At 37.3% G+C, this 22,875-nt stretch overlaps 2 protein-coding genes across 2 annotated transcripts; one reads left to right on the top strand and one right to left on the bottom strand.

Moving 5' to 3' along the window:
- The first annotated feature begins 134 nt into the window (after positions 1–134).
- On the top strand, positions 135–10,450 carry LOC137390608 (phospholipase A(2)-like). The gene is made up of 4 exons (XM_068076938.1): positions 135–204; positions 444–603; positions 702–842; positions 10,363–10,450. The coding sequence occupies exons 1-4, from the start codon at positions 135–137 to the stop codon at positions 10,448–10,450; spliced, it is 459 nt and encodes a 152-aa protein (XP_067933039.1).
- Positions 10,451–12,697: 2,247 nt separating this feature from the next.
- Positions 12,698–22,522, bottom strand: LOC137392533 (uncharacterized). The gene is made up of 6 exons (XM_068079016.1): positions 22,397–22,522; positions 20,755–21,149; positions 15,813–16,013; positions 14,933–15,727; positions 13,859–13,978; positions 12,698–13,731 (listed from the first exon to the last, which is right to left on the bottom strand). The coding sequence occupies exons 2-6, from the start codon at positions 21,071–21,073 to the stop codon at positions 13,550–13,552; spliced, it is 1,617 nt and encodes a 538-aa protein (XP_067935117.1). The 5' UTR covers positions 21,074–21,149; positions 22,397–22,522; the 3' UTR covers positions 12,698–13,549.
- Between the last annotated feature and the right edge of the window lie 353 nt (positions 22,523–22,875).

Here is a 22,875-nt window from a genome sequence, read left to right as displayed (position 1 = left end):
GATGCGTGTCAGCTACTTTAAAGCAGCTTTTGACAATTTTTTTAAGCAACTGCATGTCTTCTAGTGTTATTGCCTCTATTGTTATAAAATTCACTGAACTACCAGTTTAGTACTGAGGGGCTTGTTTGATTTGCATGGGCGCTTGCAACAGGATGCTCGATAGATGGCAAAGAGATGCGAGCATACTGCACGGTATATTCCCAGGTGAGAGGCTCCAGTTACTAGCTGCATTTCGCCTACAAGGTCATCATTGTACACAATTTTTGGCAGCAGCTTATTGTTAGATGTTACCTCCATTAGTACTTTTCAAAACTAAATGGATCTAGAATTCGGTTAAACTAAAAGTACCAGATGGCTTACGAGATATGCTGTTTCTCCACCAACTGATCCTAAACTCACATTTTGGGAAAAAAGCAAAATTAAATTTATCCATTCTCTTATAGGAACAAAGTGGTGTGGTAAAGGAAACATAGCTTCAGGACCAAAGGACTTCGGGAAACTAGTTGGGCTGGATGCTTGCTGCATGAAGCACGATCAATGCCCACTGTCAGTGCTGCCAGGAGAGACTAAGTTTGGTATAACTAATCGAGGCATCTACCCGATGTAAATATATCGTAGCTCAAAATAAAGTTGACATCTCAAACTCATCTCTTAGCTTCTCATAGATTGCTGCTAGTCATTTTTGTCAGATTTTATTGCAGATCTCATTGTGGATGTGATGATCAACTGCATAGCTGCCTAAAGGGGTTAAGTGATGACAATGCTCAGCTTCTCGATGAGATATATTTTGAAGTTCTGCGCATGAAATGTTTCATCAAAGAATATCCCAGGGTTTGCGTCAGGTAAGCGGAGATGCAAAACAAAACACGGTAGGCAGGCGTCAAACAAGCGTTGTTGGTAATGTGAAACGCCTTTCAGTCATTCTCCAGCAAGCATCACAGTGACCTTTCCATGAAATACTAAACATTTGGCACATTACTCTAAGAGAGAGAGAGAAACAGACTGATAAATATCAGGTCTGTTTGGCAAATACTCCATGCAAAGGGAAATGTTTACAAAAACATTCGTTTACCTCACACTCCAAGGAATCTGCTAATCATCTATTTAATATTAATGTTTATTTAGAGTGAGAGTTATGTCCCACGCTTAATTAAGCAGTTCAGATAAGGTCCTGAAAATCCGAACACATCAGCAGTCAAAGGGATAAAATCTCTAAGATTCCATGAAGCAATATCAGATGGACACTTTGTCACTGCAGTTAAATAATAGGCCTAACCAACTATCTTTTACCCAACGACTTGTTTGGCAAAGACACATAGCTTTTTTGTGGCAAAATTCTGACATTGAGATATAAATTATTCAATATTTCTTACATGATATTATTTTGTGGTTCTTGTTGCTAAGATCTCCGCGACGCACTGGATTAACATGGCTAATTTTGTCTTTCCATAGGTAGTCGAACCAAATTTTTGTAAAATTGTCACTGTATAGATTTATTTTATTTAGATATTTGTATCATGTCTGTGACTATCTAAGCCTGTGGAATGACTCATAGCTTGTATGGGGGAGTATAAGTTGTCCTGTGAATGTCCATATGGCTCCAAACCAAACTCCTGACCAAATGTGTGTATATCATAGTTAAACAATATTCCAGGAATCCCTGGAAGCAGCATAGCAGTTCTACTGTTATGTCAGCAGGAATCGCATAACAAAAAGCCACAAAGGGAATAGATACTGCAATACACTTTACTTACGTCATTGAGCCAGACATTTATTTAAGCAATACCACCTAGTAGGACGTGATGGGCAGTAAACTTTTGACCTACATAGTGACATTTTACTAGTGAAGCCTTATGCCACTCCAAACGTGTTTCTTGTCTAGTCAGAGGTGCTAACAAGGATTAGCCAGTGGCCTGTTAGAAATAACAGGTAACTAATAATATACGGTATATACAGCTTGTTAGACGTGATGGTGGTGCAATAGCTAATCAGAAGCCTTCATGAGTCACCAAACGCTCCTGTAAACTAGTTGCTAACTACTTACATAGGTTAGATAATGTAGGAGACACAAGAGGCATAACTCTCGGCATTGTTCTGATATCATTTGTTTTTTTAATTTATTTTTATCACACGCTTTCATCGAGCTCACCGGCAGCACATGGTAGTGTTACACAGAGTGTGCAACTCCTAACATATGGTACATTCTCAGTGATGAATTATTTAATGTAAAGCTCTTGAGCAAACAGAAATGCTGATAACGAGTCTCATTTGCTAGTTTGCCCGTGAAGGCTGGTCTTTTCCTATATCCTCTCACCAAGGTGGTTGGCTAGTCTCTTGGGAATTTCTTCATGATATTTGACCACGCTTCCTGGGGCATATTAGATTTTATTTATGTATTTAAAATAGCCAAGCGTTTATAACTGGTTTCAATGTTTTGTTAACAAAATTATAATTAAAACTTTAAATGACACTCTGGTTACTGGAACTCTGTGTAACATCCTTTTGGTAGTTATAATCATAAACCAGCGATGTACGGCCTAGTAACACTTGCTCTACTGTTTTATTATAGTGTCAGTGATCCAGTTTGCACATTATTCCTTTGTTCTTTCTTTTAATTTACTATTTAGAATGATTTTACTAAATCAGAAATGATGCATTTCTGTAAAATTCTAATCCAATGCTTGTTATGTAGAAATAATATTTTAGCTCAAGCAAAAACATTTATACATGATATCCCACAACTGAGACCGCAGGCACGATGTATATATTATACCTGTTATTTATAGACAGTACAGACGCAGTGTATATACGTGTATATATATATATATATATATACACACCTGTTATTTATAGACTGTTCAGACGCAGTGTATATACGCCTATATATATATAGGCTACCTGTTATTTATAGACAGTAGGGACAGCATGTATATATACCTGTTATTTATAAACAGTACAGCCACCATGTATTTTTAGACAATACAGTCACCTTGTATACATACAGCTTGTTTAGTCACTACAGACACCATACAAGTTATTTATAGGCAGTACAGACACCATATATACATACGTTTTATTTATAGATGGTACAGATACCATGAGTACATGTTCTTTAAACAGAAGGTTTCCCAATGCAGTAAAAACAACAATAATGTGTTTGTGGTTGTGATAAGTATGTGGATGAGGATTTGTAGTGGTCTCCAACATGATGTGATCAAACTGAGGTGATAAACTTATAACATAGAGGAAACATCAAGGGGAGTTTCAAATTAAAATCGCCTAGTACTGGAGGTGTTAAAACTTGATATGACATACAGTTGTTGAAAGCATTTTTGTAGAATTCACCCATATAAACATCTATCGCCGATGTACTTCGGCCTATCAAGAAGGCAGCCACGAATCTTGCTATTTAAACGCTATTATGGCACATACCTGCAGTCTCATGAGACATGCTGTAAAGTTACTCAAGTATTACACCATCCCGGCTCGAGGTGTTGAGCTTGCAGAACTGTTCAAAAATCATCTGCATAATGAATGCTTATTTATTCAGTAATAGATGTTCAGGAGTTATGCGCCTCTTTTTTGCAATGTGTTGATGGATTTTGCTGGCTGATGAAATGCCGTGGTTCTTGCGCAACTCCCTATTTATAGTGCACGTGCAACATATAACTAGTTGTTCGTGGAATCACTTAATGTTTGTCTGTATAGATAGAAGATGACCTTGCAGTTTATTAGTACTGGCACTACTCACCGCCGATGAGCTGAACATACTAGACGCATAAACACTGAAGGTGACCCACAATGACAACTGACAACTCAGTGATGGCAAATAAGACCTCATGAAATTATATCAATTGCTCGTCCAATTTGTATTTTTCGCTTTGCTCCGATTGGTTAGTCGTTTTTATAGCAACTCAGCTTTCAACATTTGTGTGTTAGAACGACAAAAAGTTTCAAAAGGTTAAAATAATAGAAATTTTGAAAACATAATATATCACAATTCAAGCATTTCAATACACAGAGTGCAGGCCAACTGGGCTCATGTTTGCCCAAAAGCATCAAAAAAATATTTGTTACCATTCTGGTAAACTCCTGCCTCAATCTATGCATATATTGTGCGAGGTAGCCTAACATTGCTATTTTGCATCTGACAATAGTATAATTAGGTTAATATTATCCCACGACCAAACGAGCGGAGCGAATGTTTGAGAGTTTTATGATAAATGCATGTGCACACAACTTATGAAAATTATTCATCAACAACGTCGCAAACCCTTGTATCGAAATCTCATCAACAAATTTAACCATTTTTTTGTAGAGTCGTTAAAGTATAATAATGATACAACTCACAAATAATCCTATTTAAATATGTTACCAAGTCTTTGTAAATTGTCGACAGTATCTTAAAACTTAGCCATTTGATCGGATTATACACAAATAGACAGATTAATTTGGCCGAAAATCGTTATTAAAACTGGCCAAGCCTTACTTTTATCAAAGTTTAGACCGGCAAACGAAACGCCGAGTGACAGAGAATATAACCATTAAGTCGTGCGCATTTCACGAAAAAATAACGTGCACATTTCACCAGTCTATAGCATTGTCGAACTGCCGAAGGTTTCTGTAATTAATGTAGAAGTACAGAAATCGTTTCTTTTTTGCCGATTTCAAAGTAACTGACATTTTGGAAACTTTTGTCTACTTTGGTATTCTAACTGATGTCCAAAGCAGTGAAAAAAAAGGAAATGACGATGATATTTTTTCTAACGATTCTTATGAGATTATTACAATATTTAATTATAAGTTTGGATGACTATTGAAGTGTTATAGTGACACTAACAACATCGATGATGGGCAATATGTTACTGTTATTATTTTTTCTAAATAGTGTTGTTAAATAGATTTTCTAAAAATCTATATAAATATCACAACTTCTTGATATTGTTAGCTATGACGTTTTGAAATGTAAACAAAATTGTGCATTGGTTTTCTATTATTACTGTATTACTATATTAATAATATTGGTTATTCTAATAATATCAGTGCATTTTACTTCTAATATTGCATTTCTCCTATTGCAGGGGGAGAGATATAAACATATAATCTTTTCCTTTCATTATTGCTGTTTGTTGTATATAATAACACCCACACCCAGCACATTGCAGCTACCATTGCAGTTATCCTATTGCACTGCAGTGCCATTTGACTGCTAATATTGCATTTCTCAACCATCAGTACCCTTTCTTTTTTCCAATATCACTTTGGTCGTGGGCTGTATGACAGGGGAATTTCTAGTTTATTATTACTGCTTACAAAATAAAACAAATGTCAGGCGTCGTCGGGTTTACTGTTATTTGCTTATATATGTTGACCATTATGAAACACTAATCACACATGTTGTATTATTACAACAAACATGATCATAGAAAGAATATGATTGTTATACTAGAGTGTACATACATGTAGATTGTTTCTTGCAATAAGATGAAAACAATCAGAATTATGGAAACGTATCATGTTGGATTTAAAAAAGAGCTGATTATTTACACATATCACGATTCATATATCAGTCTTCAAGATGATACAAGAAAGTTGGTTAGAGCATAGCAACATCAGGTTGGGTATTATAATACGTGAACCCGAGTAGCATTTTGCTGTCTGCATAATAGCATGATGATTAGTCTCCTTACGCTCAAATAAGCATCTGTGAAAAAGAATATGCATATCAGACCATGATTCTTAGAACTACTACCAGGCTCTGTGCCACTGTAAATTTACTTGCAACTCTCTAAATGGGTATGCGTACATTCTCCAAGCTGACAAGATGCGCGATCAGATTTTTCACAGCCTCTTAAAAGCAGACAAACATCATTAAGTAATAAGGAAGAAACTGTAATGGCAGTGAGCCTTGAAGCAATACATGATAGAAAATGTATGGAAGTAAACGAATTCACAATAACAGCAGTGTTAAAACACATTGTAGTTAATAATTATCATTATACGGCTATTAGCTAAGGTTGCTTTCGATGAAGTTATTGTTTGCATAATTGTAAGCTCTAAATATTGTTTAAACTTTCTGTTGTTTTTTGTTTTACTTCATTGAAAGGATTGTAAAATTTTTTAACAGTTTTTGAAAGAGTTGTTAGAATTTTTATCCTCAGTTTATAGTTTTTTTGTTTGCATATTTGTTTCTTATTGTTAATAAACCATTTATAAACATTCATTTTTCCACTAATATCATTATATGCACTACTCTTCTTGGAATTCATGATTTTAAAACTAAAAAGAGAAAAAATAAAACTAAAGATATTTTGAACACTGTAAAATCGAAATATGTCTCAAAAATATGTTTTAATTATAGTTATTGTTGATCACCGTCAAACAATCCCCACTTTATTTTCAGCCTTTCGAGTCGGACAATGATACACCCATAAATAGGTGCTATAACCCTGTTGATATCCAATGACAGAATATATTCATTAGCTCGTGCATCTATCTTTATAAATCTCAGTGTTTCTTTATTAAACCCTGTGTTCAGTTATAGCTATTATAATCTAGCAATAAAAAATCACGCTGCACTGGATTTGATCCGAGGACATTCAGATCTGGAGGCGGTAGAGTTAACTATTAAGCTACACGAAATACAATGGATTTGTTGGGCAAATAGTCATTACATTGGTTTAGATACTCATGCGTAAAGGTTGACTTGCAACAAAATTCGCATTAAAGTTATTTGGTGTCAAAAAATTTACCATGTCTTACTCTGCTGTGTTGTAGGTGCAAAATATGTGGAAATGTGATTACAAGCTCTTAAAAGCCAAAAAACGAACACTTAATCACAGTCATCACGGAAACTCCACAGATTGGAATCCCTTTCCAAATCGACTCAAATGGGGAGTAGTTGAACACGATGGCTTCTGTTTACACTTTCATGCATCTCATTCATCGAAATATTTTTACAAATGTACTTCACGCATTCAATAAAACCGTGTATTGTTCTTACGCGTCTATTTCATCGTCATTGTAATGCTGTCACTTTCAGCACTGATAACTTATAACCTACCGTAAAAATTCGTTTAATTTTTTAACCTTAGCTCGAAGGAGTACATATCATTGTCTGACAAACATGATGAGCCTGTTGGTCACCTGTGATAATCGAAAAATGCTGCAGAAATTATTCGCAAAGTATGGGTCACATGATCAGATTACGACTAGACAATTAGACCAAGCCGAAACAAAACTGAAAAGTAGCGAGCATCTCTATTTTATACGGGGTCTTCGGTAAAACCCGAAGGGCTTGTCCTGAACTAGTGCTACGAGAAGTTTTATATCGAGCCTTTCATTGGCCTTTCAATTTATGTGAGAACATCACGTGACTAAACAACAACCAAATGTAATGACTACATCAGAGAAATAAACTGATTTCAATCTACGACGGTTTCGTGATGGTCGCGAGTAACTGTTTGTTTTTGAGCTTTCAAGAGCTTGTAATCACATTTCCACATATTTTGCACCTACAATACAGCAGAGTAAGACATGGTGAATCTTTTGATACCAAATAACTGTAGGATGTGAATTTTGTTGCAAGTCAACCCTTAACATCGTTCATTTACTGGTAATCATCACCTAGTTTTGCCTTTTTAGCTGCACCTTTGTCAGCTTCATCAGTTAGTCTTTTTATCAACCTAATTGTACTTGTACAGTACTCTCCAACACAAAATGCTTAGGCCTATGTTTTTCAAGGGTTTCTCGCCTTGTTTTTATTAGCGGCATTCTCCTCTTTCTCCTGGCTGCTATACATTACGCTTGCTGTTTTCTTTGGCCCCATGATTGCACACAAAAAAGCTATTTAAATGCACCACTGCTGTAGACAAAAAAGAGAGCTCTTGATGCAGAATAAACACATGACGTAAACCAGGTCTTGTTCTGTGCACGCCATAGGACAGCTCATATCAACAATGTTTATTCGCATGCCAAACAAAAATTTAACTTATGTAAAACCTCTAATTGCAAGCCATTGTGCTCATTTTCCAACCTTTCTTCTATAGTGGCGATCAACTGGAGATGGCGGTCAATTGGAGGTGGCGTTCAAATAAGAGGCTGGTGTTATATTGTTCAAATAGCTCGTCAGAATTTTGGGAAGATAAGTTTAGCCCTTTTATGGGCGAAGCGGATTTCGCCTATATTTTGCCATCCTTTTCAGGTGGAGCGATATTAAACCTTTTTGATGCAATAAATCTGCTAACTTCAACTTGTCAAATATCTCTTAATAAATATGGGTTGAGAAACCGAGAATTGTCTCTACCAGTTGATATCTATTGCTTGCTATTAATCTGCGATGATATTATATAATAGCCTGTGTCCCGCTTTGCGATTTGTTAGAACTTTCAATTTTTATTTCATTCTAAATTTGAAGACTTATTTTAATTTTATGTTTCTATTTAACAATGTTGCATAAAAACTCATTGCATTCATTGATATGTTAGCTGCAGTTTGCAGCCAAAACTAGCTTTTTGTGTGTATTAGAAGAGGAGCTACGAGCGTCAATCAATTGTAAGATCAGATTACCGCAATGATGCTATCAAATAATAAGCTATAAATCTGCAAATTTACAAGTTATATAATGGTAATCTATCAAATACTACAAATATATATTCATGAACGAGTGACATAAACGAACCATACTTATAATACATGCAGAAACAAAAACTAACGTTTTTAAAACAAAAATATTTTCATCGTTAGCTCGGATAGCTGCGTTCTGGTTGTTGCTTTTGATGGAACGAATCTCTTCTGCTTGTCCAATACCTTCCACAATGTCTTCTGACTTCAACTCTTTTTCTGCACTGCTTAACTAGTTGATATTAGCGTCTAAACAATTTTTTGGCAAAGCAAAACTTTTACGCTTGCACCGAGTAAAGATTTTGCTCGCTAAGTTTAATCTTTTGGCCCAAAACTAGACGCTCATCTTCTATCAAAAATGTAAACTGTTTTTTATATACAATTACTTCGAAGTATCAAAACCGCTTTAAACAAAGAACTATTATTAGCCGGAGACCGTTATTTATTATTTCTATGGTGTTGCTTTCAAAGTTTTGATGAAAAAAAAACAAAAAACTTTGTAGTTGAACAGCGAGAGAGTTAATTGTTATTGATGTAAACGAATATTTATTAATACGATTTTGTGGACACCTTTCATTGATCACTTCACATTATGAGCTGTGAAGATCAAAGATTGTCAAAGTGGCGGTCAAATGGAAATGGCGTGCGATTAGAGGGTGGCACTCTGTTTTTCAACCCTTCTCCTAGTGGCGGTCAAATAGAGGTGGCGTTGAATTAGAGGTTTTACGGTAGATCATAGCTCGTAAATCAAAAATCTTACATCGGGCTCAAAAGTTGTGTTTTTACAGTAGCCTATTTGCAAGCTCAAAGCTTATCAATGTATCATCAGTGTATTACCAATCCTTCATCTAATATATTAAATATAGCTGGTAGCAGAGGATATATAAGAATCTCCCCTGTTCATCTGTAAGTAATCCGGTAGACTGCAATACTCGGGGCCAATTAGAATTTAGCTCAACAATACATCTGTAAACAAATACATTAAAACAGAGGTATTTTAATGTGGTAAAATTGCTTCAGCTTTTTATTTACTCTGCCCATGGTTGTGTTTTTTTTGCGTTGTCCTACGTCTTGCCAGTTTTATAAATCTAATTAAACTCTCTGTGATTTTGCTGAAGTCAAGCAGATGCATGAGCTATGTATTTCTTAACTGAGAGTTTGTCAGGTCGTTTAAAGCTGAACTTGCACAGAGTTTTAATAGATTTTGTCAGAAAGTATCTGTATTTTTCTATAATTTGTGATTGTTTTTGATATTTGAGGAGATCTCACTGTAAGGATGTTTCTAGATTAAAATTGACAAACTTGATCGCGGTTAAAATGTTCAGAAGAAAAATCTGTGGAAAATGATGTTACTAGTTACTATAGTTGATATCGTCTATTGCGTTCAAATTGCAGCGTTACGCGTCTCAATTCTGTTGGTCGCTTTCCCACTGTAGACGTCATAGTCGCACTTTTGTTTAATCTAAGCGTTTTGTTTTCACCACGATCAAGTTTTGTCGATTTTTATCTTAAAACATCCTGGCAGTCAGATCACCTCAAACATCAAAAACGATCGCATGATAAAAAATATTAATACATTCTGATCAAATCTACTAAAATTTTGCGCAAATTAATCTGTGAAGGGTGAGTTTAAACTCTCTGATGTCTGTATTTCTACATCTTATAAATTGTTTTAGGTTTTCATAGGTCTTCTTACAATGTCTATAATATTCTGCTTCAGGAATGTGATTATACTGGCAGGTGGTACTGGTGGGGCTCATGTAAAGAATTTAAAGAGGACAGAAAGAGTCTGCCTGTCGTACAGCTAGCAGGCCCACGACACACTTAATCGTGTCCATCTAATTGTTCGTTGTCACATTTAGAAAAGACTGACGAAGTGACCTGAACATCTACAACCTGAGCGATGCCTGCTTCCACTTGACCATATGTGCGTCAGTCTGGAAATCTAGAGCTTAGTAATGGTTTACAAGGTCACAGGATTAATGTGCCAGAGGATCTGTTGATTAGTTCTTATTAGCCTGAGATTATCAGCTACGTTTTGGGGTGGGATGCATGCGCTACAATCTCAGGAGGCTGCCCGAGGATGGAGGCGAGTAGTAGACTCCAGGGCCTTGTAAATCTAATGCTACCTAATTATTATTGATGTACATTTTACGCAAACTGCACCAGTGGAATACTTAAACCTTCTGAAACCAATTCTGGTTAAAATAACATTCAATCTTTCATTTTCTTAAGTTTTCAATAGATTATTACAACCATCTGAATCATTGCTCAACAAGTAAATGTGATGGACAGATGAAAGAGACGCCAGTCTATGAAGCTAATTTGTGGTCTTAACCATGCTTGCATGTTTTTCTTGGCCTGGTTAGGTCTCAGAGGCGATTCTCCTTGTTATTATAGGAAACATCCTCTTGACTGCGCTTCTGTTGGTCATGCAAACGGTCAAACTATTCAAAGGGAGTAGTTACTTCAGTATCCATATGAACACTGTGCATTACTTTTAGTATGATGTGCTTCAGTATGAACACTTTGTATTACCTTTAGTATGATGTGCTTCAGTATGAACACTGTGTATTACCTTTAGTAGGATGTGCTTCAGTATGAACACTGTGTGTTACCTTTAGTATGATGTGCTTCAGTATGAACACTGTGTTTTACCTTTAGTATGATGTGCTTCAGTATGAACACTGTGTATTACCTTTAGTATGATGTGCTTCAGTATGAACACTGCGCATTACTTTTAGTATGATGTGCTTCAGTATGAACACTGTGTATTACCTTTAGTAGGATGTGCTTCAGTATGAACACTGTGTATTACCTTTAGTATGATGTGCTTCAGTATGAACATTGTGTATTACCTTTAGTATGTTGTGCTTCAGTATGAACACTGTGTGTTAGCTTTAGTATGATGTGCTTCAGTATGAACACTGTATGTTACCTTTAGTATGATGTGCTTCAGTATGAACCCTGTGTATTACCTTTAGTAGGATGTGCTTCAGTATGAACACTGTATGTTACCTTTAGTATGATGTGCTTCAGTATGAACACTGTATGTTACCTTTAGTATGATGTGCTTCAGTATGAACATTGTGTATTACCTTTAGTATGATGTGCTTCAGTATGATTGCCATTGGAATCACTTATCATCTTCAAGGAATAACATGACATAGTCAACTCAGAATGTGATGCTCCTGACTGGTTGAGAACAATTCTCTCGATTTAAAATGAATACCTTCTCATTATTCCCTATCGAAGCAGAAACCTTTTCTTTGTTACCTACTGAGTTGGAAATCTCTGTTCATGTCCCACTAAAGCCTGGTTTCCATATACGTGTGCGTCGCAAAGCACCAGCGACAGCACCGCAGGCTATTAGCGGTGAAATAGAAACCTACGCGACGAGGACCGCCAGTAGTTGCCGGTGCCAACGCAAGAGGTTAGCGCTGTTCAAATTTTGCAAAGAGCCACAGGCAAAACCTTCCCGAAATGCACTGTACAGGTGAAGGTCAGCATTATCGAAATGACATGGCGAGAGAACATTTTCATGCCATTATTAGCGATGCAGCTTTATGTGAACATATAAGACGCTTAGCGTCGCAAGTGTTTTGCTGCACAATATTACCGCCTGAGTCTCGCAATCGATGTGGGAACCAGGCCTTAGACAAGTCTCTCTCTGAGAGGTTTCTTTTAGTGAGACATGAACGAAGGTATGCTATGGCTATATAGGTGTGTTTTCCAATGGAAAAGCACACCTATTTAGCCAGTTTTTATAATGGCTGTTTCAAGTGTAACATCTTGGTTTGTGTGGAGTTAAGCTACCCCAACCTCTTGCAAGTTTAAAATATTAAGCAAGAATAAGATTCTTGAAGCCACTGTCGATGTAAGTACATTCGTTGGGTTGTCGTTTTGATTGCACACTACAGACTACACGCTAAAGCAAGCACTGAAAATGTTTCTACAGCTAATCATAAAAACACCTTGTCATTCACTGCCAAATAATCGGGACATAGCTAGCGAAGCACAGTTACAGCACTTGTCGCAACTTGTCACAGGTGCCATTTGAGTCTTGTAATAATAGTTGTAAAGACTGGGTACTGTTTATTTACATATCCTATTCCATCACCCAAAATGGCTTTTTCTTGCATAGAAATAGGCTATTAGACCAAGTTCAACAAATAAGGATGGGGTTGTGAAATTATTTCTATCCAAAAGATAAGATAAACAATATAGGCACATAGGAGTGCATTTACAAAGTAAACAGTTTTACTAGCCTGAGTAGATGTTTTCTTATAACAGCTATCAAGTTGGAGAGTATGAAAATATGACCAGTAATACAGGTAGGACCAGTATCTATGTACAGCATAATGAAAAGTGTTACAATATCAATTATAAACTCTTTACCACAACCGTGACTTTATGATATGAACAAGCTCTGTGCTGGTCAGAAATGAAAAAATAAATGAGTCTCTGTGTAACTGGTATGTATCAGGTATGGCAGTTAGTCGTATAATGTAAATTAACATGGTGTTACAGGCTCATCTGCCTGACTTCACCCATAGCCCATAATTGCGTGGCAGAAATAACAATTAAAACATAATTTCATGGTCAACTAGGGAGCTGTTGGCAAAGGTCTTAACATTGTATAGTCATTTAACAGGTGCAAACTAAAAATGATTACAGTTAGGAGTGGATACAACTAGGTTGATTCAGCAGATTCTCTGCATTGCTCTACAGGTAACGAAGGAGTCCCCAAGTTGCTCTGCATTGCTTCCCAGGTAACGAAGGAGTCCCCAAGGTGCCCTGCATTGCTCTACAGGTAACGAAGGAGTCCCCAAGGTGCTCTGCACTGCTTTACAGGTAACGAAAGAGTTCACAAGGTGCTCTGCATTGCTCTACAAGTAAAGGAGTTCACAAGGTGCTTTGCATTGCTCTACAGGTAACCTTCACAAAACTGATAAACAAGTCGCTTTCCCTGACTTGTCTTTTTGATAATTCCTTTTTTGTAATACTGCCGGATAGAGCGGCTGAGCTTGTCATAGTTCATCGCTGGTCTGTTCTTTCTCTCTCCCCATAGCTTAGCCACTTCTTGAGAGTTGTATATTTTGAAAACACCTGTAACAGGCATAAGTTAAATATTATACATAAGCTAAGGTCACGCAACAATGTCCATCATAGCAAAAAACTGCTAGCTAATGTGCCGCACTTGACAACGACTTCATCAGTTCTTCCTAGTACTCACCTCGTTCATGGTCTATCCATCTGATGCACTCTTTGCCATCTTGCAATAGCTGCCGAAGGAACTCCCATAGGTGGATCGGGTGCTTGGCTGACTTTTTCTTAGCAGGTTTATCAGCTGGCACTGAAACGTGATTTTTATTCAAATTAGTAGTGGCTCAACTTAACTTTGTGATTTGAAGCACTTTATTAGATACCAGGGTTGTAACTTCACGGCCTTTCATTGCATAGAATTTGGCTATGCAAAAGCTAAAGTTCTTAGTTTAAAAGTCATTAAGTTTTGACATTTTTCAACATTTCAAACTGCCAGTTTTTAAAAATATTTGTCATAATAGCTTTTTGGCCAAAAATATATTTTCAAGTTCATGGACCAGCTTGATATTTTCAGATCAATCAAACATCTCTGTATCAAAAAGATATGCCTTTAGATATAAACACAAAGTCAGCTCTGCAAGATTTTATTCTCACCACTTGTAAGTCTTATTCATTTTTAGTCAAACAGTACTGGAAAATCTTGAAAAATTATTTTCTATCCCCTTTAATAAACACAATTGAATTCTCTAAACATTACGATAAATAATACGCCATTATTTTATGATTCATTCTTTTACCAGTCCATTGATGTCTGTCAGAAAGTCAGTGTAGTAAAGAGACAGTTTAAAGTATTGAAAGCATAGTTTATGCTCAACATTAAACCTGTTAGTTACAAGCTTGTTCACTATAGAAATGCTATGAAAATGGCGAATGGAGAATAAATAGTCAACCGCATGTAGCTAGGCATCCCTCAGTAGCTCTATAGAGCTACTGAACCATGGTCATAGTTGAATGATTATGAAATATTAGTCCACTGGGCGCAATAGCCAAAACATCAGAAGCTATTATTTATGTTGCAAGCAAAAACTCCTAGCTAGTGCCTACTTAACCTGAAATGTTGGTAGTTTTACCATTGAATCCTCTTAATCAAGATATGATGCAAACATTTCAACAGTGGCCAGAGTGAGTTTTGTCAAGTAGAAAATGTATGATACATTGTGTCCCTGCGATCTAAAGATATATTTCTCTATTTTTGATAATTCACCTTGTGGTTCCAGAGTGTCCATCGCTGCCTCTGCGCTGCTGCCTTCTATCGTTTCAGTTTTCAGCTCAAGAAGGTTGACTTCCGGGTACTCCGGCAGCATCTCATTTCCCATGCTTGTAAGGTTTGTTATAACATTATCAGATTCAGCTGGAGGTGGAGCTGCACTTGTAGCCGGTATTCCATCATCCTGCTCGATGCCGCTCAAAGGAAACGTTGCTGTAGCACTTCTTACAGTTGTCTCTTCTTTCACCCCAGATGTTGTCGCAAACATAACAGTTGAGGCAGTTTGGGTATTCGGTGGCGCTATTCGGCCAGGTGTCATACTCGTTAACTCTTGATACTTTTGCCATGGCAAAAAACCTTCGTTCTGGAAAGACTCACGCACACTGCGGAATCGGTCTAAAGGAATTGTGGGCCGAGGTGTGTTCCGACTTTGCATTTGATCAACATCGAATGGCAGTTGTTGATTGGGAGAGTTAAATAATTGAAACGAACTGCTGTTGTTCATATCAGAGTTATTCATTCTTAGGTCTGAGCTACTGCTCCTCAGATCTGATTTGCTGCCCATCATAAGAGAGTTTCCAGTTTTCAAGCTGGAAAAGTTGTCACTTCCAAGATTGCTGGCAAACTGGTTCGTTGAGTTTATTTCTGAGAACTGTTGCTGTTGGGGTTCCCACCAATTTCCATCCATTAATTTGGAAGTGTTATCAGCTGACTGATTGGACATTGATGGCTTCTGGTTGATCGGCTGCTGTTGAAACTGGTATGATGAGGTACTTGGGGTCATTCCAGTGACTACAAACAGTAAACAAAGCAATAACAACTGTTGCTGGATTATGTCCAACTTGTAATTTTAGGATGAGCAAGAACTTTCTCATACCTCTTTTCCAAAGATCTAGCTGGGCAGCTATCTTTTGCCCAATTTCCTTTGTGCCCGTTAGAAAGATGAAATCCTCCTCGGAGAATCCACACAAAGTAGCCCCATCAAATGAGAGACAGTTGGTAACATCGCTGATATGGTAAAGGTTTGCAACCCATTGTAGCCACTTGAGAGTATCCTCCAAACCCCACTGTCTTGGATCTGCAACCAACACCAAATGAACTTCATCTCAAATTCATGTCCTGTTGTAGCCTAGATCCGGTTAGTAAGAATAAACTAGGTATCTATTGTGCGCTAACTGTGGGACAAGGTGATCGCAGTTCCCGTCTATCTTCATAAAATTCTTTCCGTCGTCCTCTTGCCGCACGCATAATACACACGGCTCGGACAACAAAGATCCGGGTTGAGGATACATTGGCAAAGGCATAGAACTATTTACCATTTCATCACATGTTCGGTGTATTATTCACGGCAACATCAATTATAGTCTGCTTATCCTATGCTTCGCTGGTTGACAACTTTGATTAATATATAAAAAGTTGTTCAGTTTTACGTGGGTAAGCTGGGCATTGACTGCTCTATGTGGGTAGACTTTGGTGTTCTCCGACCAGTCGCTCTACTTGACTAATGTGTTTTTACAGACCCTTTTTTCTCAGTTATCTACCAGTTAATATTTTATGGGAGTTTATTACTGTTTGCTAGTAGTGCCTTGGTCCAATTCCTTCAACTTTACTAGTTTTTGAATCTGCTGTTTTGGATTGGATTGTACCCTTCCAAAATCAGCGAACTGAAAATATTCTGAAAGCTGTGTTTCTTGTTACAAACTAAAGAACAGGTCAATGTAATCAGACATATTTCAAGTCAATTCAACAGAGAGTTTGTCGCTAAAGAGTGTCTTTTTGAAAAACATATACAAAAGTCGTACGTATTAAGCAGTATGTATGATTACAAATAGCTTTTGAAGGTGACTTCAATGCTATATTGGTCTCTTTTACGTAAAATGCTGGTTGCTTGAAGCTGAAGTATTTGGCTAAAAGACCTGCTATGCCCTGCCAGCATCTCACTAGATGTAAGCAGAGTCTTTGGTGTCACTTTCAGCATATAATGGAATGCCAGCATTTATAATCATACTTTCCCAAAGGCCAAGCTTCAGAAGCTTCAATGTTAGCAAGTTTCCTTTTTAGGTGAGTCTGACATTTTCCGCACTAGCGTGAGGAAGTTGAATATGACATGACACATAGGTGCTAGGTTTCGACACTGTCTGCCATTCAAAAAGTGGTTGAGTCATGTTGTCGAATACATTCAATAACTCGAGCTTTTATCTAAGGAAGACGTTAGACGCTCGCTCCATGCCAGCCATGTATTAAACAGCATCGACACTTGCTGGCAGAGAGCAGTACTAGCCTTCTAGCCACTGGACTGTGACCAGCAAATCAACAAGTTGCTTCATTTACAAGCTTAGCCAATATCTATGTTTGTTAAAGGACACTGACCGGTCCAACCCAGTACGGCTCTAGCCTCTAAGCTCCTAAGGCGAGCACGGTGATAAACAAGTTCTATTTGATAAAATCTAGCAGCTAGAATGTGTTGATGAAAGTGATGGTGGTATTTTTAGTTTGTGACGCTATCCAAGAATCTCGCTATCATTTATGTTTTGCATTTCTCTCTCGCGTTCACTGTATGCTTTTGTACATATTTAAGGGACCTCTGCACCACCACACTCGTGTTTCCTGCCTCTCATCTACCAGCTTTCCCTAGCGCTATACTACTGCTCTCCTTGCCAATCTTGTCTGGCAATGTGCCAACTAATATCACAGATGTTCATCAATATTCCCGTTGAGCAGAAGGTTTCTTAAATATGCACTTCGGTTTATAGAACTACTGTTTCTCAAATGGATGGTGATTACAGGTTATTTTTAAAGTGACTTCAACAATTGAGGGCTAGTCATTCTATTTCGATATTTCAGCTCCTTTGCAGATTTGTACAGTTTTTAGCTGATTTAATTGTTATTGAGTTAGAATTGAGTACACATTACATAATTACATAATTAACAGTTAAGCTCTAACATATTAGAGCTTAACTGTTAAACATCTCAAATTTCTAGGAAATAAGTTTGCTAATGCCCGGTTCCCATATATGCCGCAAGTACCGGTGGCATGATTGACGGTGGTGAAATGGCTGTCAACGCAAGAGTTCAGCGCTGTTCAACTTTCGCAAGGAGCCACAGGTAAAACCTTCCCAACATGCACCGTGCAGGTGAAGGTCAACAGTTTCGAAACGACCGGGCAAGGGGACATTTTTATGCGATCATCACAAAGTAGCTTTATCTGAGCATAATCCGCCGAGCCTAGCGGCGCATGTATTTTGTTGCGCGAGAATGCCTCCAGGTTTCACAGCCAATATGAGAACTAGGCTTTATAATAACATATCTATCAGTGATTGACTACAGACCATTGATATTGAGTTCCTTGAAAACATATATGATCAGGACAGTTTATACTTTGATATTCACCGAGAATTTAGATGTCTATGGAGCTAAACTTCACTGGTAACTCGAAGATTAGGAGGAAGTGGGGAAGCTTTTGCTGCCCGGAAACAAGCTAGTAGCCAGTTTAGTTTAATGTCGTTGCGCAAGCAGTGAAGTTATTTAAAATACAATAGCTGCTTCGTCAATGATTCATTGGATATTGGATCAATTCATTGGATCTATTCATACCACATGTTTGCGTAGCTGGCATCTCAGGGAGGAATTCGGTCTATCCTCAATATAATACTCCATTTTAAACTTTCTGTGCCGAGTGTTAACTCATACGTCAACTTCATAACATTTAATTTTATTTTGAAATCTAGAAAATTCTACTCCTTTATACTATCTTTTTCGAGCACTTCATCACTTTATTTTACCCCGTTTACTTTTGTTAGAGATAGCTAGACGTCTAATTTAATATAACAGCTATTAGTAATCAACAACCCTCAAGTGATTTTTGTTTGGTTGTTGAACCTAGATCTGGAACATTTTATTTTCACTGGTAAACAAATTGATAACAAGGAAACCTTTCTAAGTTGTTATAATGTCAACTGCTTCTCTCACTCTCCTACTAGTGACAGGATTGACAGTAATAACAGCACTAGTAAGTCATTGATAATGTAATACAAACTACTATATGTATTGCATTCTGTTAGTTGAATTAGAAAGCAATAGATTGCTAAACATTGCCTACATTACTCTCTTAGCTAAACGGCTACCATGTACCGATTTATGAGGATCTAGATGTAAGGAATGGCAGATGAACCTTGAACTAATTGATTGAAGGTTTTTGTCGATTAAGATCGATTTGTAACTCGTGAATGGGAAACATTTTAAAATTTAAATATGGATAACTTCCGCCAGATGGAAAAAGAAATGTTGAGGAGGTAAAATGGAGACATTATGATGTGTCTAGAAACATCACAGTTCTGTCAACAGATCTCATAACCAAATGATAAGAAACTCGTGAAGTTTTTCGTTCTAGGCCTTGCATATACGTGTAATATGGCTATACCTTCAAAGGTTAGCGCAAGTATATCTTTGCAACGCATTAATTATTATTCTTTTTAACATTGGCTTGCTTTGGTTTTGGCTTGTGGTTGTCTGTAATAATGCAATAATCTTCATGAAAACAACAAGATTTTATCAGAAATTCCGGAGAACTGCCACGTCAGTTCAATAAGCAACCTATTACAATGTTTATTTCTTTTAAGTGCATTAAACTATTTTTGCAAAGAAGCACTTAAATAAATCTCTCTATAATTTATAAGGTAATATTTAGGTGATTTTTTAGACTGAACATAAATTACTGGGTGTTCAAAATCATGAAAAAGAATACGCAAACTGTAAAATTCAAATTCTAAGACTAAATATATAAAATAAGAAATAGTTTCTGTAGGGCCTACTTGTTTTTAAACCTGGTTCTATGTTTTCCTGCTTTTTGCTCACATGCTATGGGTTGCGTATTAGAGCTACCAGATGATTCTTGCATACAATTTAAAAAAATCATTGAAGTTAGAAATTTTTTTAAATACCGTAACATTGTTCAACTCAACATTGACGGAAATTTTTTTTAGATGAATATCTGTATTAACTCTAGCCTGCTCATGTTTTATATTGTATAACAGGGCATAATATGACTTTTAATTGAATATTTACTAGGCAGCTCGTTACACTTAGAATGACAAATGCTATAACGCAATAAAATCATTATGACTTATCATCTCTCACTGCAAAAATAGCTTGTTATATATGAGGCTTTAGGAGCATTTCTGAAAATAATATAGTCAAATCTACTGATGGCTTGTGCATACTGAATAATGATACTTTTTATGTTTGTCAAACAGCTATGTTTAGCGTAGATATGCAACATCACTCATTGCAACTTTGTCATCTGACTCAGACACGACCACAGACCAAGTATACCCATAACATAATCACACGAGTTCGGTTGGAATTGCTATCCATCTGTAGTTGGTTGTTCCACTCTAAAGCTATCATCAACTGCTACGTTTTTTGCTTTTCTCTTTCAGGTCACAATTGACACTCTCGAAAACGAGATTCTCCAATATGAATCATATCAAAACAAATATGATTCCATCATTACCCAAAACTATTTCAAACGATTGTCATTATTGGCTAGCCTAAATACCTGTCTTTGACATAAGATGAGATATTAGAACAAACATTTTCCTTCGCCGCCACACTCACAGCTACTACTATGACTCCTTTTTATAATTTAACCTGTTTTACTAAGTCATGTTCTAACTTAATTTACAGAACATCTAATCCGGACTGCTAAAGGAAGCATTTTATAATGTGCCCTCTATAAAATAACAATTTCTCCAGCGTACCATCAGCTTTCATACTAACAATACTAACATCTACATATTTGATAGCTTAGACATACATACCTAAGGCCACTCCAATGCTCTGAGCAGCCTCAATGATGTTGCTCTGCAGTTCCTGGAATATAAGACGCTCGACAACTGGAGAAGCACGAGCCCGACTCGTCCAATCATCTGAATTGCCATCAGTAGGTGTCGAGACTTCGAACCCTAAGCCTCTTCGGATGTTCGCGTAACAAACATTGTCATCCAGCAGCCCTTGTGTGGTTGTTTGTGTTGTTGGTCCATTTGGCTGCTGCGAAACATTTCGAAATGATCTTGAATTGAAGTTTGATTTCAAGTCAGTGTCCGGATACTCTGAATGGTTGACGTAATAACTTCCCATTTTTAAGTAAAAAGTTCAATAATATAAGTCTTCTTTGAAGATTTGTGACTCTGATAAGCAACCTCTCTCCGAGGAGCTAAAACAGACAATAGGATACGGTGTATTGTGTGTAACGAATGAAAAAACATTTGAGATATGGGGGCGTGAGTAGATAAATTCAGTTCAACTCCGGCCACTAATTTTAAACAATTGCTCTCAATGACTACCGCTTCTAGCCAAATCTGTGAGCAGCTAGTAGTTGTGTGGGCAGGGATCATAAAAATAGGATGACTTCATGATAAGCCACTGCTGGCTCTCACGGGCTAGTAGCTGGCTACCAAGTATTCCTTTCATCCACCACCCTCAACTCGTCTGTCATATTCTCCAAGTAAGCTCAATAGATGGCTTCCAATTATTGCTATCATTTCTCATTTTCTTCAGTCCATTTTGACTTCTCATCACCTTTTTATCCCCCCTCCAGCGCTTCCAGACCGTACATATCGGTTTAACAGTACTTAATAAACCCCTCTCTTTACCCTGGCTATCTTGATTGACGACCTAGCCGTTCGTGTCTCTAAGGGTTGTCTGAAGATTTTTATTAATCTCCAGCCACAAAAAGTTCACATAAAAGCTAGCAGCTCGCTTTAGGTGTAAGTTTAACTGGAGTAGGGTATTCCTCAACAGGAAGCAATCGTAGGATTCTATAGGATTGAAGGCTACATGTGTTTTGTCTTCAACTCAAGTTACAGCTGCCTGTTTATATGACAAGTTTCAAATAACGTATGTTTATTCTAACTGTGAAGACCTCTTACACTTTGCATCATTCGTCTAGGGTGGCCTAGGGAAAGCCCGACAATCGGCTGTACTGTTTTTAGTACTTTAGCCGGCTACAGCAACTCAATTCTAAATCAATTGAATAACTAATGAAATAAATCCAAGAGCTGATGGACCTCATGACGCTGTCAAATTGTGACAGCTCGGTTAGAGGTTTGAGCTGTCTCATCCATGACTAGTAGAAAATAGCAGGTACTTGAGTATTCCTACAGAGAGCTAATTTGCTAATGCATCAGGCAGAATAGCTCTTCAAACTTTTCATATCTTATCACTCAATGGATAACAGTTCCAGCAATACAGTTGGCATTTCATAAAACAATAAAATTTATTATACATGCCTAGATGTCTTCACGCTGACACCAGACGTCTATTGCATACTCACATATCCATAGCCATGTTCTGCATAGCCTATATACCTCTGATCCCTGTTAGATGTAGTGAACAGCGTATTACGGCTCTAGGCCTGGTAAATATTCCTGATTTTAACTTACAATTCGAGTAACAACTTACCGTTACTCCTGTGAGCCGAGCATGAATATGGCTGTGTAATAAAATGACAGGTAAGTAAAGAAAACAGAACACAGAAATGAGAGATAAGCCGAGCAGTAGCGTCTTAGTCAATGTCCAAAATGATCATGTGTGCACAGAAAAATTTCAACGTCATTGCAGCGCCTACCATCTCTATCAGCTCATTGGTTCAGAGCCACACGCACGTGACAGACCATTAACTATTCCCATATTATTTTAGATCTTGCGCTATGCTCTGGTGAGCACGAATGCAACAACAAGTGTGACACGGTTAGCTACAAATAGCCCACGTTGAAGACACGCAGACATTGTTTGAATTCAGGCATTAACATATACTGGAGAATGTGATACTGCTTGAAAAGAGCACATGCTCATAGTTGTCATAAGGTTAATTCACTATAACCTGTACGTAACAGCATGCTAATAAGTCGCAGATAGGTAGACTAAAAAGTTGCGAAACA

This window comes from Watersipora subatra, chromosome 1, assembly GCF_963576615.1.
Source record: "Watersipora subatra chromosome 1, tzWatSuba1.1, whole genome shotgun sequence".
Classification (NCBI taxonomy): domain Eukaryota; kingdom Metazoa; phylum Bryozoa; class Gymnolaemata; order Cheilostomatida; family Watersiporidae; genus Watersipora; species Watersipora subatra.
The sequence above is the reverse complement of the archived record's forward strand: the minus strand, read 5'-3'. Positions and strand labels throughout refer to the sequence as shown.